Genomic DNA, 27,926 nt, shown 5'->3' on the forward strand with positions numbered 1-27,926 from the left:
TTTTTTAAGGGTCTCATTAAATTAAAATAAAAAAATTAAGATTGAAATGATAGTAACAGATTTAATAAATAATAAATTTGAATTTAGATTGCAAATATCGACTCATCGATCAAACTATCGATATGCAAAAGCCCCGCCTATCGAAAGCTAGACGCTTGGCGCGCTGCCATCACTAGAGGTCACAATTGGGCAACACTTTTTGTTTACTTTCGCCAAAGTTTAAACTTTTCGGTGATTTCTGAGCGGTGAAGTGCATGTACAGCATCGGCGTGAATTGTGCTAGGATCGGGAAAGGATATTGGAACTGGCGAGGTATGTATCACCGTCACACCCACCACCCTGCCCTGTCTGTGCCATTGTTTGTGGGTCGCGTCAATTGCCGGACATGTGCGTAATTGATTTTTCGGTCAGTGGTCAGCATTATTTATTTACCAATCACCCCATTGGAATTTGATTTGCCTTCTCCTGTTCATCACTTAAACACTATGTGCTCATTTATTTATCATCATTGGTTTTTCTTTATTGCAAATCTCAAATAGAAAAAGTTCCTCCAGCGGGGCATCCCGCACACAAAAAAAAAAAAAAAAACACACACCGAACTCTTGTTTGGACTTTAAACATTATTTTAGGGATTAAACTGTATAGGTACAGAGATTGAGGGATTACTGGAAACACGATTACATATGCGTACTGCTACAGATTACAGATTATACATATATCCACATATTTATATGAATTATTTTGATAATTTTGCTATTCCTTTTTTGCCTTGCCTAGAGAATTGGACTAAAATTTTGGATCTCGTTTTCGTTTCGTTTTTAAAATCGCAACCAAAACGTGTGTGAGGGCGAGAGGGGATTTGTTACTTGGGATAAGAATATATCTGACCAAAAGGATCATCTATCTAGATCGGTAAAACTCCATCATCGATGTCTACATAATTTTGGAAACTCAAAACTGGACCAGAATATGTTTCGAATATGCGCGAGGAGTAGTAGTAGCAGCACGGTTATCTTCTGGACGGGATCTGGACAGGGATCATCCGTTTACTTGGGCGCTCCGGTCGACAGTGTCCGGGATTTGCGCTTCTTCAGCTTGGTCTTCACCTTGCGGACGAGATTGACGGTGTCCAGGGTGATGGCCGTGGAGGATTTGTTGGCCAGGGGCATGTTGCCGCCGCTGCCACGCGTTGTCTGGAAATGCATTGTTCCGGAACCGGAGCCTGAGCCCACGATGCCCGTACTGCTCTTGGCATGCAGGCCGGCAGCATTTCGCATCCGCCGGGAGCTGCCACCGGGCACATTGGCCGGCTGTTGGACGGCCGTGATCACCAGGCCGCCGGTTTTGAATTTATTCGGAGCCCGTACTCCGCCGCCGCCTCCGCCCAGCACTCCGGCGGAATGCATTCGTCCGGCCATGGCGCCACCGGCTCCGCCCTTGAACATGATCCTCTGCTGATGCATCGGCATCTGGGATTGCTGTCCTGGCTGCTGCTGCTGCTGCTGAACGGCGGATCCGCCAGCACTGCTGCGATTTCGGGCGAACCGCGTGACCAGCTGTGTGGTCTCCGCTATCTTCATCAGGCTGCTGGACTTGCGCTTCACCTTGCCGCCCGACTCGCCCACCATGCCCTGTTGCATGGCCTTGGCATGGCCCTGGCCCATCGCCTTCTTGGACAGCTGCATCGGCTTGAAGGCCCGCATCATGTCCCGCTGGTGCTGCTCGCGTTCTCGCTCTCGTTCGCGTTGGTGGTGCTGGTGCTGTTGCTGCTGGTCCTCCACCTTCATCAGGCGCTGGGAAGGATGCGGGTGGTTGCGCTTCGTCTCCTCCTGCTGCTGCCACAGTAGCAGCTTCTGGGAGCAGGCACTGCGGGAAAAATCTTGTGAAAGTTTTCCCCAAAAAGAACTATATTATTTACTCACTTGAACAGATCCACTTGCTCCAGCTTCCGGGGCTTTCGCGGCGCTCCCATAAATGCCGGCGGCACGCCCATGGCCATTCCTCCGGAGGCAGCTGCCACAGCGGCCGCCTCCCGGCCACTGGCGGTGTACATGCTCCGGCCATGGCCACTGCCCACGTTGCCACCGCCTCCGCCACCTGCACTGCGGACTCCGACGCCAGCTGTGTTGGCGCCCTGCATCTGAGGACCGGGTATCGAGTGTCCCTTGTACCAGGCCAGCGGCCGTCCGTCCGGCTCTCCGTGTGCCCCCGTCCAGACCTTCTTCTTGAGCGACAGCTTCAGTTGCAAGTCATCGGCACTGGGCCCGTTGGCGCCATGTCGCTGGGGGATAAAGTTGCTCGGAACGCTCCTGAAAGTCACAGGGATTAGGGATTAGATCTGGGATTAGGCAGCTGACTTACCTTCTGGGTGGCGGCTTGGGCATCGCCTTCATGGTGGGCTTGGCGTCGCCGCCCATAAAGAAGTTGGCCTTGTTCTGACCTCCACTGCCGCTGGGTATGTCCTGCTGGTCGAGGTTGTGCCAGGAGTAGGTGCGTCGGGCCGAAGTTCCGCCCGCTACGACGCCACCGCCCTGTCGGTGCAATATGGCGTTCATGTGGTGGCCACCGCCTCCCTCCAGCTCAGGGGCCGTGCGCGGCGTCAGCTTGTAGACATCCAGTTTCTTGCCGCCGCCCGGCGTGCCGCTCTTCGAGGGCGTGGTCACTATCAGCTCTGGCGGCATGTTCGCCGGCTTCGGCTTCTGGACCACTGTGTCGCCAATCTCCTCGATGTAGCGCCTCTGGAGATCGCTCTGCAGCAGTGTGTGCCGGAGTGGAGCCACTGCTCCGTAGCCATTATGGCCGGATGCCGGCGAGTGCTCCTCGTCGTCGGTGGAGAAGTGCAGATCCGAGCCCGGATCCGTGGTGGGCAAGTCCAATGTGGTGCGTACCACCTCGCCGCGTTTCTTGGGCGGCTTGTTCCTCACCCGGGTGCGGCGCGCCTGCGTGGTCTACACGGTTAGTGGGGGGGGAAGGGAGATACCAGGTGGAAGGGGGTTTGGTGACTTATTAGTGCATTGGCGGTGACAGAGTGTGCTTTCTAATCTATTTTCTGAATATTTCTAGAGAGGATTACCCTAAACCTTGGGATTTCCAGTCAAGAATCTATTGAAAAAAGATTCCCCCCGGATACTTGCCACCTTTTTACGGCGATAGATGTAGATTCGTCGATTGGCCAGCCACAGCCGGAAGTTGCGGTCCACATGGAGCTTCTGGTTGACCACCGTCTTCTTCTTTTCGGTGGGCATGAACTTCTTCTTCTTGCCCGATTTCTTGGGCCCGGTGGCCTTGTGCTTCCGCTTCGCCTCCAGCCCGACACTGGCGCCGCTGACATTGGTGCTGGCACTCGAGTCCTGATCCCGCTGCGACTCGGAGTCGGAGTCTCCGCTTTCGGAACTCTCCGAACTGGCCGTGGACACCATCTGATGGGTCCTTTTCGGCGGCAGGTTCCTCACGCCCAGTTGCTTGCGTTGTTGGAGCGCCGACTGCTGTGGCAGTTGCTGCTGTTGGGGTTGTGGCGCCAGTTGCTGCTGCTGGACTGCCCCGGACTCACTGGGGGCAGCTGTTCCACCCGGCGTGGCATCTCCAGCGGCGCCAGCTTTCAAGCGCTTGGGTGGCACGGCCGTCTTGCAGCCCAGCTTGTGGCGCCGCCGTTTCAGAGTGGTCAGCGTTTTGAATTTGCGTTGGAACAGGGGCGTAAAGTAGATCCTGTCCAGCTCGTGCATCACTTTGCGCATGCGTCGCATGCGGAACTGGGGGGGAGTCGAGTTGGGTGCTAGTGCAGTGCATGGGGTGCTTGGGGGAACTCATTTTATGCGGCAGATATTTGATAAAAAGGGGGGTTTAGATCGGTAGAGGGTAAGATTTCCAATGGTCAGTGGAGGGAAAGAGACAAGAATGGACAAGATCACAGACGAGAACGGGCAAGAACGGACAAGAACACAGACAGGAACAGACTAGAACGGGCAAGAATGGAAAAGTACAGACAGGAACCGATAAGAACGGATCAGTATAGACAGGAACCGATAAGAACGGATAAGTATAGACAGGAACCGATAAGAACGGATAAGTATAGACAGGAACCGATAAGAACGGATAAGTACAGACAGGAACAAACAAGAATTTCAAACAGAAGCCGCATAAAATGGTTGTATTTAAAGACAAAAACAACTTCTCCACTCACCTTGCGTATCTCGTGGATCACCTCTGGCGAACTGGGCGGTGCTCGGGTGGGCGCACAACAAGGGCCCTCCAAATCGGAGGCTGTTATCGAGTGCTTGCCCTCGTTATCGGAACTCGAGCTGCAATTGCCCTCATCGCTAATGGGATTGAGGTTAGGTCAGTTAGTTTTGTTAGTAAAGGTTAGTAAGGGACATAGTAGTTAGTAGTTCTATAAACTGAATCTCTTATATAACCCACCTTGAGTAATCTGACAAAGGTATATTTAATGGCTCGTCGGCACTAGAGCCTTCTCGCATCAGTCTTTCGATGATTTTGGATCGTAGTCTGTCCTGTTGTTTGAGTAAATTTAAAATCTATTGTAAATGTTAATGCATTTGGATTAGTGAAAAATCATACACTGGCGAAAAGAAAAAATTAAATGGTTAAGGGGTTAATAAAAAATAATTATGTTGTTGGTGTTTTGAGAAAAAAAGCGATTTTAAGAAGCAGGCGATTGTTAGAAGCAGGGCGTTACAAGAAATCGATAAGTATTCTCTCCAAAAAATCAATATCGAAAATCAAATTTAGATATAGAATTTATTTAAAAATAAAAAATAATATTCTTCGGGTATAATAATATCAGTTACGCTTATGACTATCAACATCGAAAGAAACGCGCTTTAAAATTAAGAGTTAGAGTAACTAAAATAAAAGTATATAGAGTATATATAATATATAGCCCGGCGATGCTGTGCTGCTGCTGTGTATCGAATATCTAGATACTTTGTAGTGCGTTTTTTAGAGTGTGATTGTTTTGTGATTTAAAATAGGTATAGGTATTATATAGGCTAAGGACCTATTCCGTGGATGGGTCTATCCCGCTGGTTATCGGGGGCTCTATCCACGCAATGAGGCTCTCAAAAACATTAGAAAAACTGCGATACGCGCAAATAGACAGCATTCAAATTAATTCAATTTAATGCCGAGGCTATCGAGGCCATAACCTCACACTTCTCTGTCATATAGATCTGTGGCCTCTGGCCTTGGGATTCTGTGTTCAAGTGTTATGTTTGTCTTGGAGGTCTTGGGGGGACAATTGGACAAAGATGGACTTTGTTTCAGCACAGCAGCGCCTTACATTTACGTTTTTTTTCGACAAATAACGATTATTACGATTAACGATAACAACAATAACGAGATACAGGGGGGATTTGATTGATCGAAGGCATGTGTGTGCGTGTTTTTTTGGAGTTGTGTGGGTTTTGGGTTTGGGGAGTGGAACCTTCCTAGGAGACACTCTTCTCCACAGAACGTTTCACTTTCAGTTTGTCGTTCATTATACATCCCTGATCGGCCATTTTCTGTAATTTCAATGCTTTCTGTTCGCGTTTCTCGCGTTTTCTTATCTTTTTGATTTGTCTAAACAACTTTGCGTGCCGCTTTACTTTGTTCGGATTCTCATCGCAGTAGTCCAAAAGTGTCTCACAAAATGCTCGTCCCATGTGCTCGTAATCCTGAAAAAGAGTCAATCGGAATTCGATAGATGCTAGATTGGAGGATGGATGCTACACTTACCTGCGTGTTAAAGTGTGTCCCCTTACGCGATCCCAGGGAGGAGCCGCCGAAGGAGGCCTCGATCGTGTAGCTATTGGTGATGCCCAGCATCCAGACAACGATGCGGCCGGTGCCCTCCTTGCTTCGTTGGATCTTGAACTTGCAGCTCTCAAATGAGAACTAGGATAAGGGATATGTAATCAGTAAGGAATACGAAAGATAGAGGTCCCTTAGAACTCACCCGATCCGCACTGTTTTTGTGCAACATCAGGGGAAAGACCTGCTCGGTGAGCTTCTTCTCTGGGTTGCGCTTGTTCTCACAGCCATATATGAATATGTTGTGTTTGCGTGAGTGTGCGTGCATATCACAGTACATGGCCACGCCGCATTCCTCAATCAGTCTGCCCCACAAGGATACATTAGCAAGGACATTCAAAATTTAAATGAGATGGAAAAACAAAAATATCGACCACTATCGATGATAGCGGTGGGCCACTATCGAGATCGTGTCGATAGGCGCAAACCATCGATAGTACCGATAGTTCTCGACAGTCCACCTCTAATTCAAATGGGGATCTAAGACCCACTTCTTACCTTCTAATCATGGCTTTGGTATACCAAATGGATGGATATGTCTCGCGGATAACCGTACGGTACTGACGGTTCAGATCCTTGCCCGTCAGCGAGTTACGGGTGTTGCCCACAATGACTCCGTCCGGATTCAGCATCGGCACCAGCTTGAATATGAACTTGTGGCGCAGTCGCTTGGCCACCGTTGTGTCACCGGTGATGAAGTCCATCAGACCCTTCATCATCCACGACGCCGGTGTCTCGCTGGGATGAACTCTCGCCGACACCACTATCGATTTTTTTCGCTACAAAAGCCGGAAGTTTTTTAGATGCAAAAGGATAATGTATTTGGGATATAGGATACCCGCATATTCTCCTCGTTGCTAGAGGGCGCTGTCACAGTCAGATAGTACACATTGTTGCCCGCCAGGGTGCGGCAGAGGAGGCGCAGTTTGCAGAACTTTGACTTGACCGGATGGCGTTGGATCTCCATGAGGTAGTCCTGCAGGTCGCTGTATGTGTACGGGTAGCTGTGCGCAAAGAATACCGTATCGTCGTCGTGCTCGAACTCGATGGTGAAGGTTAGAGTGTAGGTGGAGTTGTCCTCCTCATCCTCGTTGGCGCTATTCCCAGCACTCCTATGCGGAAAGAAGAGCAAGTGGATCAGGGATCAAGGAGGAGTTACTCCGTGTCCATTACTCACTCATCATCGTTGCGATAGTAGCAGATGTTGTCGCCGCATCGCCGCCAGCCCTCGCTCTTCTCTTTGGCGCCCAGCGTCGAGTACATCACCGGCTGCATGCCGTCGTTGTAGAGGCTATCGGACTTGACCAGATTCACGATCGAGAAGCGGTAGAGCATCTTACGCCGGGTGCGTCGGACACGGAAGTAGAACCATTGCTTCGACCGGCTGGTGTAGAGATCGGGACGCAGGTAGAGCTCGTAGTAGGTGGGCGTGATCTGCACCGCCTTGGCCAGGTTGCCGCTCTCGAAGCGCGACTCGAACTCCAGGCCGTCGTACTCCTCTGGATTCATCGGATGGCAGTTGGTGACGAACCGGGCACCGCCCACCGCCGATCGGCTGAACTGTGCTTGGGTTAAATCGGAGGAAAGAAAGGATTGCGACGAGGTGGTCGTATCCTGGTTAGTACTGGTCGTGGTTGTTGTTCCAGTCGTTTCCTGGCTGGCCATCGGAATCAATCCGGGCGGCAGCAGCTGTTGCTGATGCTGCTGCTGCTGCTCCTTGCTCAGCCGGAAAACGCTGTTCCCCATGCCACCACTACTGCCCCCACCCGGTGTCGAGGTGCTAATGGTGCTGGAAGTGCCAGTGCCGGTGCCAGTGCCTGCTCCACTCCCCATGCCCATGCCCATCACCATGCCGCCGGCTACTCTTGAGTCTGGGTCTTGAATCAGCGAAGCCTGGAAGCTTTCTATGTCGCGATGTCGACCCCTGGCCGCTGCCGCCGCGGAGGCTGCCGCTGCCGCCACTGTGGCCGCATGGGTGTAGGGCACTGACCGGTTAGGCGGTCGTCCCTGCGGCTGGCGCATCTTTGCCGGCCCTGGCGCTGTCATTCCGGCATGGGTGGAGTACTCCCCATGCTGCTGGTGGTGGCCCCCGCCTGTGGGCAGGTTATATATCAGATATGGTGTCAGTTATTCCGGAAGCTTTCTTGGAGGCTTCATTCGAGCAACTAGCTCTTCCAAAAAAGTTTCCATTCTACTCTCTACTACTACTACTACTACCACCTCCTATCCCCAAAGCTTACATGCTAGCCTGCTCCTGCTCTCGTCCCCCACCAGAGTCTCCGTGTCCGAAACGGAACCGGAACCAGGACCAGTGCGCTTCTCGGCCCCGCCTGCCAATCTGGGCGAGTAGCCAACTCCTAGCCCCGATCCGTCAGCGGACTGACTGCAATCGGTTACGGGCTCGGCCTGGCAGACCGTCTCACCGCTACCGGAATCCTCCGTATCGGTCTCGTCCAACTCCTCGTCATCGTCATCGTCTTCGTCCTCCTCCTCGTCCTCCCCGAGACTGGAGCTGCTGGTATCCTCGGTGCTGCTGGTACCGGGACCATCGTTTTCATTCCCCATGCTAAGGGCACCCCCGCGTTTACGTTTCCGGGAGTGGGTCTGGCCGCCCGAGGACGAGGTGGAGACTGGGTCGCGATTGCTCCGCTCGAAGGCCACCTCCAAGCGGGCTATGTTCGTTTTGGGCAACTTGACGGGGGTAACTGCGAACTTGCTTGATACCTTTTGGGTTCCAGATCCTCCTCCTCCACCGCCGCCATCGCCTCCGTTTGTTAGGGAGGGATCGTCCTCATCCGCTAGCCGGTCGATGACCACGTTCTTGCCAAACTGGCTGAGGATGTAGCGCGGAGAGGCGGGCTTGTACTCGCTGGTGTTGTTCTTCCAGATGTTGTCGATGTCGCTGGGATCCTTGCTGGCCTCCGAACGGCTCCCCGCCCGGGAGTTCCTGGCCGTCATGCCCGACTCCTCCTGGTAGCGCTTCTTCTTCGCCTCGATGAGATCCTTGATCATGGCCTTCTCCCTGGCCTCACCCCCTCCGCCGCCTCCTCCACTCGTGTCATACTCCTCATCATCGTAGTCATCGTTGTCGTCCAAGGAGGCACTGGTGGATCTATTGTCCACATTGTTGATCATTTTGGAGACGCTGTTGATCTTGCCGCGGGCACAGCTCCCGCCCCCCGTCAATCGCATGGGCGTGGCCCGGCTGGGGGGCGTGGAGTCCAAGCGGGAGTCCGAGGAGTAGTCCGACTCGTCGCTCGATTCATCCTCCTCCTTCTTCACCTTTGGCTTTTCCTGTACGGTTTTAAGGTTGTGAGGTTGTGGTTTTTATTAAAAGGTCTTCCCAAGGCTCTTGGTTTGTTAGTAACGGGTCGCATCCCCCTCGTTTACCCGCCCATGTCACTGGCTAAGGTGCAGGTGCAAAGTGCAAAGTGCAGAGGGTCAACGTGGGTTAAGCAACTAAACCGATTTCGATTTGCGTCTAATTCGTATGATTTTTTTTAGGAAAAAATAGGAAACTAAGGAACAAATTATATGGCATTGGAATGTGCTCCAAAACTATGGCTATATCTTTGGTGATATTTATCTGATCTTCGAGAGGAAGCTCGGCTTTCGAAATGTTTTTTTTTTAATTTTTTACAATTTTTTAAACCTTACAAAATTCTAGGAAATGGAAGCCATATATGGAAATGGGTATATGGCTTCCTTTAATGTCTATATCTTTGTTAACTCCCATCCGATCCCTAAGCGGAGTATGTTAAAAGATTTGTAGATCAAATCTCCACCAAATTTCATCAAAACCTAGATCTCAAAATTTTTTAAAATATTTTTTTTCGAATTTTTCCCACGGTCACCTTATGAAATGGCTCCTTAACTATCTATATCTTTTCCAATTTGTGCCCAATCCTTGAGTGGAATATCTTGAAAGCTTAATAAAACTATTCTATTTATTAAAAATTTTACATTAACGTCTTGGATAACAATTTTTAACCTATTTTTTTGAAATTTTCTGATGTAACCCCTTTAAAAATATGGGGAATTCATAAAATGAAAAATATGGGCTGGAACTGTATGTAATCAGATTCCTATAATTCTTATCATTCTTAACCTATCAATATCTATATAATATCTACTATTATATCGAAATCGAAATCGAGTTCTATTTTTAGTGTTTAGTATTATATATAGTTAGTATTATTCCCAAGGATACTCACGTAATTAACGGCACTGATCGGACTATAACTAAAGACGACGATGCCGTTCTCCTCGCCGACGGGCCGCGGCTTCAGTTCGTTTCCCGTGGGAGCGTTGAGGGGCTCCGGCGTTGGGGGCACGTACGGAATGTGTGTGATTCGCTCCTCGATGACCTGCGAATTAGAATCAATTACGTTTTGGTTCAAATGACTATCAATGGAAGTCAACTATCCCCGTAATTGTTGGAACACCTATTAGTCCCCTAAGGACACCCCAATTATTACAATTCTATGGCACACACATGTTGTTTCCCGTCAGGGAAGTTCTCATCGTTTTGTTTCGTGTCCTTGACAGCAAAATTTGCGAATGTCAGTCAGAGTTACGGTTACGGTTATGTCTACATTCATTGTCGAAGTCCTGGGAATGGGAAGTGTGGCTATATTGTTGTTCTCCGGGTCGTCTGAAAATCGAATGGTCTTTTCTCGTCGGTCTTGTCTTCTTGAATATCCCTCCTCTATTGCCCCCGATTCTGTATGATTTCTTTTGTGGATTTCTCTGTTAAAGCTTTGATGTCGTTTGTTGCTGTTTTTAGTCTCGTTGTGTTGTTATTTTGCCCACAAGCTTTAGCAGCTTATTTGCTTAGTCGCTGATGTGCTTACACATGTAAGTGACACAAGGCACAGTGGGAGGATGGGTTGGGAAAAGTGCTTAAAAATGGCTAATATGAAGGATCAGTTGGTATAAATGGCTAATACTTAATATTCTTCTAGGAAAATCTAAGTAGTTTTACATTTTTTTCACTTTTTATGGCCTACATGGCGGATGAGTAATTAAAAAAAAAGAAAGTCCTGTTATAGCCTACCCGGCGTATGTGTGATTTTTAATTTTATTCAATTTTTATTATTATTAATTAGTATTATTTAATTCTTTTTTTTTAAATATTTTACTAGTTATATTCACTCTTAAAAAGCAATATTTTAATTTTTAATTAAAAGCCAACACTGCGTATGAGTAATTTTTAAGCAAGAAACTCCTTTGATAGTTTTCTCCGTTATTTTTTTGTACATAATAAGATATTCTATTCCTTATTCAAGAGAAATCGTATTTTGAACTATAAGCCCACACTACGTATGAGTGATATTTTAGAGAAAAATAACCCTTTAATAGAAATCTTTACTAGGAACTCTTAAGCAAAACCCCTTAAAGAGAGTGATGAGTAATTTTTTAGATAATCCTATTTGAAAACCAAAAAATTCGCAAAAAGAAATAGTTGTATTTGGAACTAAAAGCCTACACTGCGTATGAGTGATATTTTAGAGAATAAAGCCATTTAAAGCTTCTTAAATAGAACTAAGCCCCCGAACTAAAATTCAAATTTTCCCGAACCAAACTGGAGCTGCTCAATTTTTTATAAAATACCAAACAAAAAAAATGAACAAAATCTATGCACTTTTTAGGCATTTGTGTCCGATTGTTTCCGCAGGGCTTCTGGAAACATGCAAATCTGAGGCTCACGTACAGGGATTTGCATGTCTCTTAGTGTGTGTAGGAGTGTGTGTTGGCTTAATTGAAACATATCAGTGTCAGAAACAATCCCTTCTCTCCCCACTCTCCCCTCCATGGCCAGTTGGATCTGTGGCAGTTGTAATCATTCCCTTTCCTTTTTTTATTTTTCCTTATTTGTAGTCGGTATAGTCTGTAGATTTAAGTATTTATTTGTGTGTCAGTGTGTGTGTTTTACCCAAAAACTAACTAATTAGCTTGTTTATTTTACCCCCACGGACTAAGGAACTCTTCCCAGCTCTTGCTCTACCTTTGCAAATGAAAAACTTTTTCTTTATTTATGGCCATTGCCAATGCCAGTGTCATTGTTACAGAGCCATAGCCAGAGCCAGAAAAAAAAACGGAAAACACTGAAGGCGTTTTTCAAATTTCACTTTTTATTTGTGTTTGCATTTTGAACGTCATGGTCAGACCAAAAAACGAATCAAAGACGTTCTTTTAGCTAAAAAACTTTCTTGACTTATTGTTTCTTTCTTTTTTAATTGCATTTACAGTTCGCAGAACTTTTCAAGAGGGTATAAGTGTATGTGTGTGTATATGTGTGTATGGGTGTGTGTGTGTAAGCAAGGAGTTGCCAGGAGTCTTAAAAACAGGAAACAAATCAACAAAAAGTTGAAGGTGAAAAAGCCAACACAGGATTTCAATAAATGCTATGTCAGGAGCTTTAAACTTACTTTTCTTTCAATTCATTTACATTTACATTTAAATTTTAATTTATTTTTTAAAACCTTTTTTTTCTTCTTCTTCTTCTAAGACATTATAAGCCTGTCCGCGTGTCCGTCTGTCCGCGAAAATGCTTCTAAGCTTCATAAGTCTGTTAGTTTTAAAGCTATTTGCTTGGGATTTGGTATAAAGACTTCTTTAAAGACTATCTAGTATATAAGTAAGAATGATAAGGATCGGCTGACTATATCCTATAGCTGTCATATAACTTGGTGTTAGAACCAGTCAGTTAGAATCATCTCTGTCATTAGATCTACCCCCCAACCATATCCTTTTTTGTCTGCACTCTAATGAAATGCATTTTCCATTAGTTCTTTTTTCGATTTTAATCGCATTTGAATTAATCCATTTTGAAAAGCACTTAAATACTTGTAATTAATTAGTTTCGAGCGAATTAAATATGCAATTCGTGGTGGCCCGCTCTCTCGTGTGCGAATCAATAATGTAAATTGACTTTGAAATGAGATTTTGCGAAAAAAAAAATCCTTCTGCTCTGGCCTGGCCCCTTGAAGGACTGCCTGGGTGTGCGTAGGTGTGTGTTTTTGTGTGTTAATTGACAAGGAAATGGGTAGGGATGTGATGGGATGAGAGGGACGACTTCCTTTGTTTTTCGTTTCGATTCAAATTGCGCCACAACGAAATTGCTCAACAATTGACCTCCAATTGATTCATTTTAGCCCCCTTTTTTTTGTGTTGGTCACTTTGTTGTTGACCTTTCCACCCCCCTCCCTCCCAACCACAATCCGTTGGCCAACGGGGCGTATGGGTAACGTGTAATATTTGCCCAACACAGAAATTGGCAGAGAATCGAATGCGAATCGATTGCTAACGACTTGGCCAACAATTAGGCAAAAAGGCCAACAAAAAAAAATAAAATAAAATAAAATAAATAAAAAACAAACAAAAAAAAAATAGAAGAAAAAAAAATCAGACAAGCGGAAAGCGGAAACGAAAGGATTTTCATTGCACTTGGCGAGCGTTTACCGCATGCCATGGGTTAAGCGCAAGGACGAGGGCGGTGGGCGTGGCCTAGTGTGTGTGTGCACCTTTTATTGCAATTTGACCTACATAGCCCCAAGATAGAGGGAATTTACTGTAAAAGGTACAGTCTGTGCTGGATAACAAGGACATGGAAGGATAACCTCAAACTTTGAGCACTATTGAGGGAGTCCTGACTGTATCCTGTAATCTGGCCCCCATCATTTTAATATTTATGAGGCGCGGCACGCATGTCCTGGCAGGACATCCTGACAGACAAGGTGTGCGTGTCAAAGGCATTGAAACGCTTCCCTACTAAGCCACCTATTTTTTTTTTTTTTTACTAATTTTGCAGAAATCTAGGACATTCCTAGACCTCCTTGGCCTCGTCCTTTATAGTTTATAGTTCGATATAGTTCGATTTAGCTCGAAGGATATTCGATCCTGTCACTCACCTGGCACTCGACCGGCCATCTGGGGGCCTGCTGTGAGCAGTCATTGTCCTTGTCCTTCGGCAGGGCGAAGAGATCGCGCGGCTCCTTCAAACGAGCGACGGGTCGCAGGGTCTTCTCATCCGTGTTCACCACCAGCTGGTTGGTTTTCAGGCCCTTTGAAAGGAAGCTGCCAAGGAAGCCTGAAATGGGGAGAGATAGGATATCCTTATAGTCTTTGCTTACTAATTTTTTAATCTTGTTTTTAACCTTTAATCCCTTTTTTTTATTTTCTAAAAATTGTATCTTTTGGTGAGACTTTGTTGTTACTAGACCGCGTATCTAATCGAATCGAAATTGTCTAAAATTCGAATCAAAAAACCTACTCGAAAAAGGCCAAAACAAAAAAAAGAAATAATAAAATTTGTACTTAATTCCACAGACTGTTCGAACCGATTGTCTCCAGCACCAAAATGTAAACTAAATAGAAACTTAAGGATATGAAACTAAAGTCAAGGCCTCCTTCTTTTATTTTTTGTCAAAAAATGTTTTCCAGACTTGTTTCCATGGGGGAGAGGCCTAAAAAATCACCATTTATTTGGCCTAAATGAGCGTTTTTTTTTTTTTGGCTTCTAGCCTCAAGAAAACGTCAACAGCAATTAATTGCCATGTGTGTGTGTGGTTTTCTTGGAGTCGACTTCTTGTTTTTTGGTTTTTGTGCAAAAAAGATATTGTTTCTTTTGTTGCCACTGCAACATATTTTGTTAATTAATTTTTGGTCTTTTTTCTTCCTATTTTCCACCCCTCCTGCCATCTCTCTGCTGAAAAGTCCGTTTTTATGAGCTCATAAAATCAGATTTTCCTCCTTATTTTCCAGTTTTTGTTTGCTTCTTTTATTGCAACCGGCCAAAGGGGGGGTCTTCGTGTTTAGATTCTGTAAATCTTTTTCGGTTTATTCCGGCCGAAAAAGTTTCTTCCCCTGGAATCCTGTCAAGGCGATTAATATGGCTTATAGTTTGTAGCTTCTTTTGGGGGATTTTTGTGGATTTGTTTTTAATGAATTTTACAGAGAATTATGGCCTCGTTATATTTTAAGCTTCGAAATATTAAACTGTTCATAAAACTTGGTACAAAGTTGGCAGAATACTAAACAATTTAATGGCCAAGAAGATAAATTTGTCAAGATTATAATTTAATTATGACAGGTGTCTAAAAGTTATAGACCTTTATAGTTAAGATTGAAAGTTAAAGGCCTTAAAGTATATTATTTTTTAAACCCTTATATCTCCACAAAAGTATAAAATATCTAATATATAATAATCCCTATATATATTACTGACTCAGAGGTGTTTTTCCCACCTTATCCCAGATTACTTGTTCTGGGGGATCTGTTGCCAATTATTCTGGGAAACTGTCACGAGAATTACTCAGCTTCTTATTGGCTTTCACATAAAAGAAATAAAAGAAAAACTTTCTCCCCCAGTATTTAGACTATTGGCAATTATACTTGTTTTTTTTAATCCAAAGAAAAGAAAACCTCAATTTTCATTTGAAAATTGAATAATTTATGGCCCAATTCTTCTCATATTTTCCTCATATATAAACAAATAACATATTGAAATGAGAAATATTATTTGTTTTGGCCAAACATTCTGTACACAGACATGTCTCTATATACTTTGTGGATATTTCACAGATAAGTGTTTATTTTTATGATGTTGAATTATAATTCTTTATTTTTTTCTCTGTTTTTTTGTTTTCTGTTTTGATTGTTGTTTTTGTTGGCTTACCGGCACAGATTTTACAGAATTTCTAGCTCGAAAAAATGATCTCAAAAATCTCAGAAACTCAGAATCTCAGAATCTTAGAATCTCAAAAGAAAACAACAAAAAAAAGACGCTAGATTCGAGTGGGTGGTGGAGGAGAAGAGGGGGCGGCACACGCACAGCTGTTAGTTTTTTTTTTTTGTTGATTTTTTGTTGTTGGATTTTATTTAGAATTTTGTTTTTTGTTGATTTTTTTGGCAAATGTTTTCAGAATTTGTGGCACTCGAACAAAACCGAACTAAAAAAAAAACAAAGCAAAGCAAAAAATTAATTTCATTTTTGGCAAATTTTGTTTTGAATTTTTCCCGCTTACTTTTGTAATTGAAATTTTCTTGATAATTTTAATTTTAAATTTTTGTTTAATTGTGAATTTTTTGGTATTTCGGTTTTCGGGATTATTTGTCGTCGTTTGCCGTTGCGCGTTTTGTTGTTGACTAAATCAGAAAACGCCACCGAATGCGAAATTCTCAATAATGGCTGTCTCTGCCGCAGCCGCAGCTTGCGTCGCCGCTGCTGTCGTTTACGATGCGTGTGCACCTCAGCGCTGACAGCGGCGACTGCGCTGCGGCTGCGAATATTATTTAATGCGAAAGAGCAAGGAACCCCCCCAAAGCAGAGCAGAGAGAGAGAGTGTGGGAGAGAGTAGGGAATGAGCGAGCTTTTGCACTTTCGCTGCCGACGCGAGTTTGGCGCTCAGCTGTTTTTAGGCAAAGAAGAAACCGTTATCCTGCCAAATGCTGGCCATTTACGGTTATTTCGCAAAGCTTTTGCTTTAAGCTTTGCAGAACAAACAGCTGTTTAGCGATCTTAAGCTCATAAATTGAACTTATAAGGATTATTTTTGTTTTATTTTATGATAATATCAAGTATACGCAATGATGGCTTGAAATCATGGCTTACATAAAAATATGCTTTAAAATTATTTGTAAATTAGAATATCAAGCATACGCAGTGTGTTTATTAATTCTTGAATAAAAATTCTTCAGTTTTCCAATTTAAATATCACTACAAAATTATCCATATTTTATTATTAAATTAAATAATTATCTTAGATAAAATATCACGCATACGCCACGTTGTCCTGAGATATTGAAAACCGATTGAAGTAGTTTTTTGTTTTGTTTTTAAATGCCCCAGCACTTGCAGTGGCAGTTCAAGTGGAATGACAAAGCTTAAGCAGCGACCTTGACCTCAACCTTGCACCACCCAACGCCCTGCATAAGTGCATATTAGTTGTTGTTGATTTTAGAAGAGCCCTGTTTGGATTGCTTTAGAGAGCTTTTTAAAGACAATAATAGAGACAAGAAGATACTTTTTGAGTTTCTAGTATAAAATATTAAAAATTTATGTAATTTTGAATTAAAAATAATGAAAACCATTGGCCCCTTGCTGTAATTGATGTAATTTTTGGCCAAAACCCCCCCGAAGGGCAAACAAAATGCGCTTTCATTCATAAAAAAGCCACAAAGCGAAAGCTTTCTCTCTGTTTTCAATTGTTGCGCCAACGCAGGTGTCGACGCTGACTGCGACGCCGACTTCGACTTGGACGCTGTCGACGTTGACAGCAGGAATTTAGCATTAATTAAATTTTTATGCTCAAATGCAAACGGCGATCGAGAGGCTGAGATCTATGGTTCCTAATTGCAATCTTTGCATATTATTTACTTAAATTGTATTATTATTCGTAATATTTATGGCATTTTGTTTATCCCAATCGCAGGCATTCGGCCAATGCCTCAGAGGCCTTCTGAGGACCTCAGATCTTAAGGAATTTTCAGATCTTCAGAATCTGAAGGCGCAATATATTTCACAATTTTTATTCCGCATTTTTTTTCCCCCCATTCCCCCATGTTTGTTCTTCTTTGTATTCTTTGTTTATTTGTTATTGTTGCACTTTTCCATTTTCCATTTTCATGAAAATTTATTTAATAAATAGCATTTCTCTTTGTTTGCCAGGCATTTCTCCAGGCATTATTCTCAAGATTATTTTAAAGATACTTTTCTGAAAGAGGCCGGCCTTGACTTGTTTCTGTCTTTAATTAATTGTCTTAAATTATAATTAACATTAACCCAGAAGCATATGATTTGTTGGGGGAAAGTAATCTCTATAATATTCCTATAATAATATTCATTTAATTCCATTCCCTGTCATATCAGACGACCCCTATATATCTGGGAGTGAATGAACATTAATGGGTTTACTGCCTCGGCTACCTCAGGGTTGGTGGCCCGTATCTGTATCTGTATCTGTGATTTATTCAGGTTGGAATGACGTTAATCGCAATTCAGTGAACTCGATTGGGTTCAAAGTATATTTCTAGAGGTAGAGGTGGGTGGTCTTAAGGAGCCGTTGTCAACAGGATATTTCCGATTTCCAATTGCCGATTGCCGGTTTCCGGAATTTCTATTCTCGATTTTGTGTGTTAATGAGGGGGTGCTCTGGTTGTCATGACAGCCACAAGTGCCAACTACTCGTAAAATCAATCTGAACAAACCGATTTGCAGCTAATTCTGATACCCATTTATCCGCACTTTCCATCCATTTCCCCCAAAAACAGGAGGTGAAGGAGCAGCAAGGATACAACTACTACTACAACTACTCTTTGGCAACGAATCCTGATACTAAGACTATGTAGTACAGTGGAACATCTATCATCTAACATCAACGAACAACAACAACACCGAGGTGCCCTTAGACAATCTCTATTTCTACAAGAAAAAAAAAAAACCAAAACAAAAACTAATTAAATGAAAGTAAGTAATAGATACTAAGTTTAGTGATAGTCAATTAGTTGTTACCTCCACTGGACGTGGTTAGAGTGCAGACCGGAAACAGCTGGGCCTGCAGGAACTGCACACGACCGCCTCCAAAGTCCATGATATCCTTTTTTTGTTTTTGCCGTATATCCTTACGACATTATATCAGCAGGACAAACAGACTGTTGCTGTTGCTGTTTCTGTTGCTGTTGCTTTTGATATATATATATATATGTGATACATAGATGAGAGATTGCTGATTGATTTCACTCTCGTCACTCGGTTGGCGTTTTGGCACACATGAAAAAATGCAAATAGTATTGCAGGTCCTGCACTCCACGTTCCACGTTCCACCTCCTTATGCAATCAATCGACAACAAACCGCGGCATTTCCGCCTTTCTAATATATTTTATTTTTTATTTTTTTGAAGAAGAAGAAGAAGGATATCCTTCGTGATATTTCAATGGCCTTTTGGTTCGAAGCGGTAGCGGCTCGGCGGCCCGTCTGGCATTGTGCCGCGTTAAGAAATGATAACTACTACTGATTTACCAAAATTCCTCAGGCCATCAGGCAACCGATATAATTCGAGCCGTTGTGAGCCAACTCGAATTTCCACTGCGACTGTTATAAACAAATAAACAAAGCTCTCCTCTCTTTCTCTCTGATTTTCTTTTTTTTTTTTTTTTTTCGTTGTCTCTAATGCCAGTTGGGTGCTCCGAAGGAAGTGCAAGGTAGTCGTCCTCCACATGCCCATGCACCCAGTCCCTATATATTCCTATTCTATATATGTATATATATATTTGTATGTATGTATGTATGTATGTTGATTTGAAGTAAAAGCCATCCTAAGCCCCCTTTCCATCTGTACGTGGCATGCCGTGAACATGAATTCGATTCGATGGCTCAAACAAAGCCAAAGGCAAAGGCAACCAGCCTTGGATACGCCAAAGGCGAACAAAATGGAAATAAAATAAGTTCAGACACCCACACACACACACACACACACACTCGCACATTGTTACAACAAATCTCCGCATAATATTCCTAACGAGCAACAAATGTTTGTCGAAGGTGGAGGCGGCAACAACAGCACTCTCCATTTGTTCAGTGTATATTTTAAGGGAATAAAAGGAGCTAAAGGAGAAATAGGATTCAAATTTTTATTTTTCAAGCTTTGCTTTTAAATTTTTATTCACTTTTCTGATACTCTTAATATAATAATAAATAATAATTTTAATAAAAAATCACCGAGTCGAGATCGAACTTTTGAAAGCGCCCTATAAAGTAGGCAATATTTTCTGTTAAGCCAGGTTTTTCAATTATATTTTATACAAAGTTCTCCATATAACTTATTTCAAATTATTATTTTTCAATTTTTGATTTTTAATTATTATACATTTTTCTAATATTTTTAATGAAATAATCAAATTAAAAAAAAAACAAATCACTGAGTAGAGAGCGAACTCTAAACCTTGAGCTTTGAAGCGCCCTATAAAGTAGGCAACATTTTCTGTTAAGCCAGGATTTTCAATTAAGGCTTATATAAAGTTGTTTTTTTTTGTAATCTTCAAAACTTTTTAAAGAGAAATAAAATAGAGAAAATATAAAGATTCCTAGACAAATATTTTCTTTATTTATTTCCACTTAAATCATTTTAAAAGCCAATTACTAAATCAGAAGCTTTAAGATGGCTTTTAATTTCAAGAACCGAAGAACAACAGTTATTTGAAGAGCTTTTCTCTCTCTCAAAATCCAGCTGATCAATCAAATGAGATAAACTCTTAGATCAGCTGTTTTTGATGGCCAGCAAGAAAAAGACAGAAACAACAACCAAACAGTAAAAAGTGTCAGAAAAAAACAAATCAAAGCCTCAACGCCAAAAGCAAATTTGTCAAAGTCGCTCCCACAGTGGCAGAGCAGAAGCGTCAGCGGCAACAGAGGCAGCAGCAACAGCTAAGCAGCTGCGACAGAGAAAGGGAAGAGCGAAGGAGAGTGGATGAAGCAGCAGCTGTCAGCTGCCTACGCGGACACAAAACGAACAGGTGTCAAAGAGGAAGACAGAGAGAGAGTGTGTGGAAGAGAGCGGGATGTGCTGTCTAGGCTGTGAAAAGTTTTAATCTGTCGCCCTTCCTGCGCCGCCCGCTGATCCGCCATTTTGTTTTTGTGCCTACTAGGGATTATGTCATCGAAGTGGATGCAAAAGAACAAGAAAGAGAAAGAGAAGGAGGATGGGGATGGGGATAAAGAGGAGGAGCAGCTACAGCAATGATCTTGATCGTGCAATTTATGTGTTTTCTATTTTGGCAAGCCGCCGTGACTGCCAAGGCGAAAACCGAAAACTGAAACAACGAAGAAGACTCACTCTCTCTCACCGAACCGTAAACGCATGATATTCTTCTGCTCCGACACCCCAATCTCCTCCTTTCGCCCATTCTGCAGTGCTCGGCCCTCGTCAATCATCGAATTGTGCCAGCGATTAGCTTTCAGCCCCCCACCACCCACCGCCTCTCCTTGGCTTCAAACAGTGGACCCTAGCTATGAAGGATACAAGTTTTTAAAGGGAAGATCTTACAAGATTCTAAGATATAAGATAGATATTTGAAGGTTAAGAATACTCTTTAAATTTCTTTAAAATGTATAATACTCCACCCTCATAGGCAAGCTCCACTGTACCTGCTCTATACGTTCGCTGGCTGCTTTGGGCAAATTAACAAATTGCAATTAAAAGTTTTCGTTTGCCATATTTTGGCAGCCACCGACATGTGTATGTGATTCTGTTCACACAAAATATAAAATCACCCGAATCTGTATCCGAATCCGAATCTGAATATGATTTTATTTTTTTCTGAATCCCTATATTTTGAAACAGTCTAATAATTGTGACAGAGATAAACGATGTACATGAATTGGAAGTGAAAAGCGAATTATGAACTTTCTGAATAATATTCCCAATGGATATCGCCCGATATTATAGTCTATATAGTCTAGTCTAGTCATCTTTTGATGTTTAAAGCTCTTGAGATTGAGTTTGATGGAAATTAAGTGAAGTGTATTTATATATTCGATGAGTGTTTCATCCAAAACGTAAGGCTATTTCAATAGAACATGTTGTGTTTTTTGAAAAATCAAGTATACGCCATGTACTCTATGCTTAGATGATTTTAATCAATATTGAAATGAGGTCTTAGCCTTTAATGTTCTTTATTTTGGGCCTTAAATTTAGTCTATCATGTTTAAATTCTAAATTTTTTTAAGAAAAAATCAAGTATACGACCTGTGTTACACACATATTTAATTAAATTAAATATTATATATACTTATTTTTATTTTCCTTAAATATAATATCCGTAATAATTAATTTAAAATGCTTGAAGAAGGCTCTTAGAAGAGCCTGGTAATAATTTTAAGCCTCTTCTATGCCCCTGTGACAACATTGCGTATACGTAATATTATTTTTTAACTTTTCGATGCTTACTATTATTTTTCTTAAACATAATATCCGTAATATTTAATCTTAAATACTTAAAGGAGACTCTTAGTCGAGCCTGGTAGCCTTCGTAGAGCCTTAGTAGAGCCACCTCTGGCAACATTGCGTATACGTAATTTAATTTTTCACTAGATTTCCCTTCAAGATATCAATTTTTTTCAAGCTTAAACCTTTAAGATCACACTTTTAGAGAAGAAATAAATATAAACGCCACATCTTGTGGCTCTGCTGTGAATTCTAGACTTTCTAGAGCCCTCGAAACTTGGTTTCCTTTCCAGGCGCCTTCCACTCGCCTTTCATGTTTCCTTTCTATTTCATTTTATCTCTGCCGTCACATAAAATTGAATCTTCATTATCCTCGACATCGACGTTTGAATAAACTTCTTGAGTGGCGCGCGATGGTGGTGGTTGTGCCACAAAAACAACAAAAAAAAAACACAAAAAACAAGAAAGGAAAGCTAACTTCGGGCGGAGCCGAAGTTTATATACCCTTGCAGTTGAGTCGCAGTCCGCTAGGTGGCGCCACGCATCTTATATTATTAGATATATAGCGGATCGTATATAGTTGGCCGATCCTTATGAAACTTGGAAAATCGAATTATTTTGCCAAAAGAGGAATCCATTGAAACTCCCATCCTTCTAACTTGAAAAACAACGAAGTTATAGCATTTCCGATCAATCAGTTATATGACAGCTATAGGATATAGACGGCCGATCCTGATGACATTTAGCAGTTGGCCCAAATTAGAATGCACAGAAAGTCCCATCCTTCTAACTTGAAAAGCAGTTGGCCCAAATTAGAATGCACAGAAAGTCCCATCCTTCTAACTTGAAAAACAACGAAGTTATAGCATTTCCGATCAATCAGTTATATGGCAGCTATAGGATATAGTTGGCCGATCCTTATGAAATTCGACAAATCAGATTGTTTTTCCCAAAATAGAATCTCTACCAAATCCCATCTTTCTAACTTAAAAAACACCAAAGTTATGCCAATTTCGATCGTGCTATGACAGCTATAGGATATAGTCGGCCGATCCTTACGAAATTTTGTACATAAGATATTTTGGTCAAATATAACATGTGTAGAAACTTCCAACCCTCTAACTTAAAAAACACCAAAGTTATGGCATTTCCGATCAATCAGTTATATGGCAGCTATAGGATATAGTCGACCGATCCCGGCCGTTCCGACTTATATACTGCCTGCAAAGGAAAGAAGGGTGTGTGCAAAGTTTCAACTCGATAGCTTTAAAACTGAGAGACTAGTTTGCGTAGAAACAGACAGACGGACAGACGGACAGACGGACCGACGGACAGACGGACAGACGGACATGCTCATATCGACTCAGGAGGTGATCCTGATCAAGAATATATATACTTTATAGGGTCGGAGATGTCTCCTTCACTGCGTTGCACACTTTTGACCAAAATTATAATACCCTCTGCAAGGGTATAAAAAGTAGAGAAAGTGGGGCGAACTAACGGTAACGGCACTCACCATTCACGTAGTCGCCGAGGACGAGGGAGCATTCCATGTCATTGCATTTGAAGTTGGCTCTCACCACATTGACGCTAACGGTTTCCTCTCTCTTCACCTCCGTTTCCACTTGGGTTTCCAGCTCAGCTTCTTCAGCCCCATCTCCTTCCTCTTTCCCATCGACGTCATCTTCCTCATCATCCTCATCCTCAGCATCATCATCATCATCATCGTCGTCGTCGTCATCTTGAGTGTTTCTATTGTTGTTGCTGTCTCTGTCGCTGCAGCTGCTGTAGCATCTCTCACTGGATGTGTTATCTTCCGTTAGGTGTCGTCCCCCTCCTCCCGCCCTGAGAGGCAGTGGCTTGAGGAGAGCGAGCGGACAGCGACGTCGACTCATCGAAGCTGAGCTCAAGTTTCGTAGCAGGCAGCTAATGGAAGCTGTGACTTCCCTCACACCCTCCTTGGGCTTCTCCCTCTCCCTTTCCCTGTCCACTTGCTCCTCTGCCGCTGTCGCTGTCAGCGCCATCACAAGTGCAAAGTTGCTGACTCAGCGCACGCACAAACACGACAAAAAAAAAAAAAACAACAACAACTTATTTATGATAAGATAAGTAGCGAGTGGACAGAGACGCGCGCGCGTGTGTTCCTGTCCAGCTATCCTAACGGTTTATGGCTTCTAGTTATTATCTTGGCTCTTCTCAGGCTCAGCTCAGCTCAGCTCAGCTGCTAGCGCAACTGCTGACTGAAGCTCCAAAACCAATCCGGACGACAATGGCGGCGGCGGCGGCGGCAACGGCCTCCGTCTCTGCCGCTGCCACTGCCACTGCCACAGCTACAGCTACTGCCTTTGGCGAAATTGCGAATCACAGCAAACCACGGCATTAAAATTGTTGCTGCCACGGCGTTGCCTTTGTGCAAGGCACCGACCAAAAAGCAACAAAAAAAAAAGGAAAAAAAAAAAAAATAGATTCATGAGGGACATCAGTTCGAACCATGGACTTAGAGATACCCTGCAAGGGGGTAATGACTTTGTTTTGGAGAGTCTGATTTCAGTTAGATTTTAATAAGATTTTAATTAGATTTTAATTGGAAAATAGTTTTATTTTTGATTTTTATTTATTTTAAAAACAAATAGTTAGTCTTTTAGTATAGAGTCTCTATTATATACCCTTCTATATAGTATCACTAATAATGCCCTTAGAAAGTGTATTAAAAGAATACACAGAAAAACAACAACATATTTTTCGTTATATTGTTGTAGGCCTACTATACTCACGGCAAAATGGGGGCGTGGTGAGGTGAAAGGGGCGGCAGGAGGAAGGGGCATAGGGGCATGGTTGGAAAGGGATGGATGGAGGAGGAGGAGGAGGAGTAGTAGTGCCCCCCATACTGTTACCCCTTTGCAACTCCGTTGTGATTAACATAAATTGCGCACGACATGGGCTATAAACAGCGCAGCAAAGTCCTTCCCCAAGTACCCCTCTCCCCGCCGCCCACCATCCGCAACCAATCCCAAAGCATTTGTTTTGCAATTTTAAAATAAATATGAATATATATGTATGTGCTGGCGGAGGGGAGGGGGGTATGTGTGGCATATAATAAAAATATGCTCGCTAAATCCCGTTTGAGCCAGGACGAATGCTTATACGGGTCCGTCAGTTTCTTTTTTTTAAGCCTCTCCACCCCCCCTCCTAACAGCCTGCCTCACTTTCACATTTCCCATTTTTCTGTTGCCTACTTTTCGGGCGCGTGAGTGATTTTGAACAGTGTTGGGCGCCATTTTTTAAAATGCCAATTTGGGGGGACATTTTTATTATTTTAATACATTTTTATTTAATATACAAAATAAATAATACAAAACTATAAGAAAAATCTCAATAAATCCCTATACTTTACAGACTTTTTTGGCATAATTTCCCTTAATTACTTTATGACCCAAAAATATCTATTCTGTGCTGACAAGATCTCAAGCGACACCTCTTGTTCCACATTCATAAATCACTGTCAAAAATATTCTGTATTTAAACACTTAATGCTTTTTTTTTTGGCCAACTTAATAGCCAGAAACTGGCTGATTTGGCAACCGTGAGCTACCTAGCCCCGGCTCTCATAAATATTTCAATATATATTTTTGTTTTTTTTGCGCTGGCCCTCGATTCTTGTGTGTTCCTTTGCATGGGCCGCTTGGCACCAATTTTTCAACTATATGGGTTTAGTTGTTTTTGCCGGAGATGGAGACGATGTCGGCTTATTGACATTTGACAGCGCCCTGGCAGCGGCGGGACGTCCTTAGAGAAGAGGTCCTTAAAGCCAGCTCAATCTCAATGACTTGACATGGTGCTAGTGGTGGTAGTAGCGGTTGTGCCACGCAAGAGAGCCTATCAAGCGAAACAATATCCCTAATTCCGTATAATTTTAATTAAGATTTTTGTTGCCCTTTCGGCACATAAATCTAATAATATTTAACTATTAATAGAAGGAATAGTTTACCCCGAGCATGAATAATTCAATCATGACTATTAATAATCATAATCCAATAATAATAAATCCGAAATATTGATTAATAATCGGAATAACCCGCCCGGCGGGAGGAGCAACTGCTGCCATGCGGTGTCATATCGTTTTTGTCTGCAATGCGTCATTAGGCCGGGTCGAACACTTTGGTGCAACACCCCGTGACCCCGTGGCACCTCCGATCCCCGATCCTTAACCCCTGGAGAACCTTGCTCCGTCCTCCGTCCCGTTCGCACTTGCTTGCATGTCGCGGTGTTGTCATTTTGCTTCACCAATTGGTTGCGTCTCCTTTGTTTCTGATGCCCTAACTGGAGGGGGGTATTTAGGACTATTTCTAAAAGGACATTTAGACAGGACATCTATGGGGTGATAGACCTCCTTCATAGCTTCTTCTTAAGGTCCTAAATTGTATCTTAAGAGCTCTATTTGAAAGAGTATTTCATAGTTCGTCTTGAGTATCTTTTCTCCATTTGTTATTTTGTTTCTTGTTGTGTTTGCTCAATGGTTTCGTGTAGAATTTTTTTCTCGGCTGCGGCCGCCCGCAGTACAGTGAAGCCTATCCGATGGGCCCCCTTGGTCCTCCCCCTACCATCCCTGCACCGGTTGGGGCAAGTCAAGACTGTGACAGGAGCCAAAACAGAGCAGCAAAGTACTTTGTTTTTTTTGCCGTTTATTGATATGCATTTAGAGCCTGGGCCGAAAATAGAACGGGCCACCAAAAAAAGAAACAATTTTGCAACTATTTACGGTGGACGTCAGGCGTCAGGTACGTCAAATGCCAACTAAAAGCCAAAAACTAAAAGGCACGGGCTACATACAAACTTAAACTAAAGAAATACCAGCCATATTTCGGGAGCGCTTTATTTATAAAGGCTTTCGTGGTAATTGGTGGGCGGACGAACTATATATATAGTTTTTTTAAATAGGAATTTGATGGATAATATTTAGAGACAGTTTTAGAGACAGATTTTATAATATTTGGTTCCTCAGAAAGAGTTTAAAACCAAAATGCGTAGGTAGAAGCTATTTAAACGAGCTGAGATTTAAGTTCGCTGTCCTGCCTTAACCAGTTGAGAATTATAGTGCAATTAAGTAAATAAAAACAATTAAGATCTGTTCTTGAAGATCTATGTTCTATAATTGATATCATTGAATTTATCAAAGACAGTGAATCGAGGAAATTTAAGAATTACAGGCTTTTTTAAGAGTTTTTAACTAAAAATATCTCATTGCTTATACCAGTTGGGAATTATAATGGCCTGGGGCGCAAGAATGGGAACTTTCGTCACTGAATTTGCTTTATATGGTTATATTTTGGATATATTTAGGATATATTTCTTATAAATCGATTAATAAGTAGCCAAAACAAAAGGCAAACCTTATAACTCTGAACTATTTTGGTATTTTTTAGTATACTGCTTAAACCGCTTGGGAATTATAAGAGAAGTTTATGGGGAATCTATTAATTCGAAATAAGCTACCAGAACTAATTAATATAATTTTTATAGTTTTTAAATAACATCTAAATGCCCTATAAGTAGGCTCAGATCTTGACATCACAATTATATATATATATTATTGAATATATATTAAATATAAAAACCCCTTTAGAACTCACCTTCATTAGGCTTGGAGGGATTGGACTGCGACTGCGACTGCTGCTGCTGTTGATGGTAGTCGTGGATGTCCGGAGCCGTGTTGGTGGTCCGGTTCTCCTTGTCCTTGACTCCCTTCTGCATGTCGGCCGTCTTCGGGGGCTAACTTGTCCGGCTAATCCGTGATCTTTGCGATTTTACTGTCCAATTTCTTTTCTAATTTATTTTTTTTTTAAGGGGAATATGCGTCTTTTTGCGTTTGTTTTTGTGGCAGGAGGACCGATGCGATTTTTAGAGGATTTTTTGTATTTAACAATAACCGAAAAATGTGGGTTTCGAACTACGTGAGGACGAGCTTCGAACTGATTTTGTCTCCGACTTGGATAAGGATTTTTGCTTTATGTGTGTTCATGTGTATTGTGAGTATTTGCTAAAGGATTCGAAAGTGTTTTAGGGGGTAAGATTGGAGTATTTTGTGGGTATGCTGAGTGTGTCTTGTGTGTGTTAGGCCGAATCGAACTGAAGTCTCCGGGCCTACTTTCCCACCGACGATGATATTGGAACAG

At 42.7% G+C, this 27,926-nt stretch overlaps 2 protein-coding genes across 11 annotated transcripts in view; one reads left to right on the plus strand and one right to left on the minus strand.

Moving 5' to 3' along the window:
* Positions 1 to 124: 124 nt before the first annotated feature.
* Positions 125 to 27,926, plus strand: part of LOC6505012 (glutamine-dependent NAD(+) synthetase) — a 35,701-nt gene continuing 7,899 nt past the window's right edge. Inside the window, exons 1-2 of the mRNA XM_001965595.4 lie at positions 125 to 312; positions 18,082 to 18,277. The gene's annotated coding sequence lies outside the window, so the exon portion shown is untranslated. The remainder of the gene's footprint in view (positions 313 to 18,081; positions 18,278 to 27,926) is intronic.
* Positions 601 to 27,903, minus strand: LOC6505254 (cytosolic carboxypeptidase Nna1). 10 transcript variants are annotated; one of them, XM_044717453.1, is made up of 17 exons: positions 15,837 to 15,987; positions 15,488 to 15,761; positions 13,722 to 13,900; positions 10,023 to 10,175; positions 8,049 to 9,102; positions 6,986 to 7,901; positions 6,647 to 6,920; positions 6,307 to 6,587; positions 5,954 to 6,113; positions 5,734 to 5,892; positions 5,505 to 5,672; positions 4,417 to 4,532; positions 4,181 to 4,316; positions 3,135 to 3,749; positions 2,362 to 2,948; positions 1,923 to 2,309; positions 601 to 1,866 (listed from the first exon to the last, which is right to left on the minus strand). In XM_044717453.1, the coding sequence occupies exons 5-17, from the start codon at positions 8,998 to 9,000 to the stop codon at positions 1,047 to 1,049; spliced, it is 5,571 nt and encodes a 1,856-aa protein (XP_044573388.1). In that variant the 5' UTR covers positions 9,001 to 9,102; positions 10,023 to 10,175; positions 13,722 to 13,900; positions 15,488 to 15,761; positions 15,837 to 15,987; the 3' UTR covers positions 601 to 1,046. The 10 variants fall into 10 exon arrangements, with proteins under 10 accessions (XP_044573388.1, XP_032307999.1, XP_014760329.1 ...); XM_032452108.2 differs by lacking the exons at positions 15,488 to 15,761; positions 15,837 to 15,987 and adding an exon at positions 27,384 to 27,903 and having other exon boundaries at positions 5,604 to 5,672; XM_014904843.3 differs by lacking the exons at positions 15,488 to 15,761; positions 15,837 to 15,987 and adding an exon at positions 27,384 to 27,903.

The sequence above is a fragment of the Drosophila ananassae genome, chromosome XR (genome assembly GCF_017639315.1).
Source record: "Drosophila ananassae strain 14024-0371.13 chromosome XR, ASM1763931v2, whole genome shotgun sequence".
Lineage (NCBI taxonomy): Eukaryota > Metazoa > Arthropoda > Insecta > Diptera > Drosophilidae > Drosophila > Drosophila ananassae.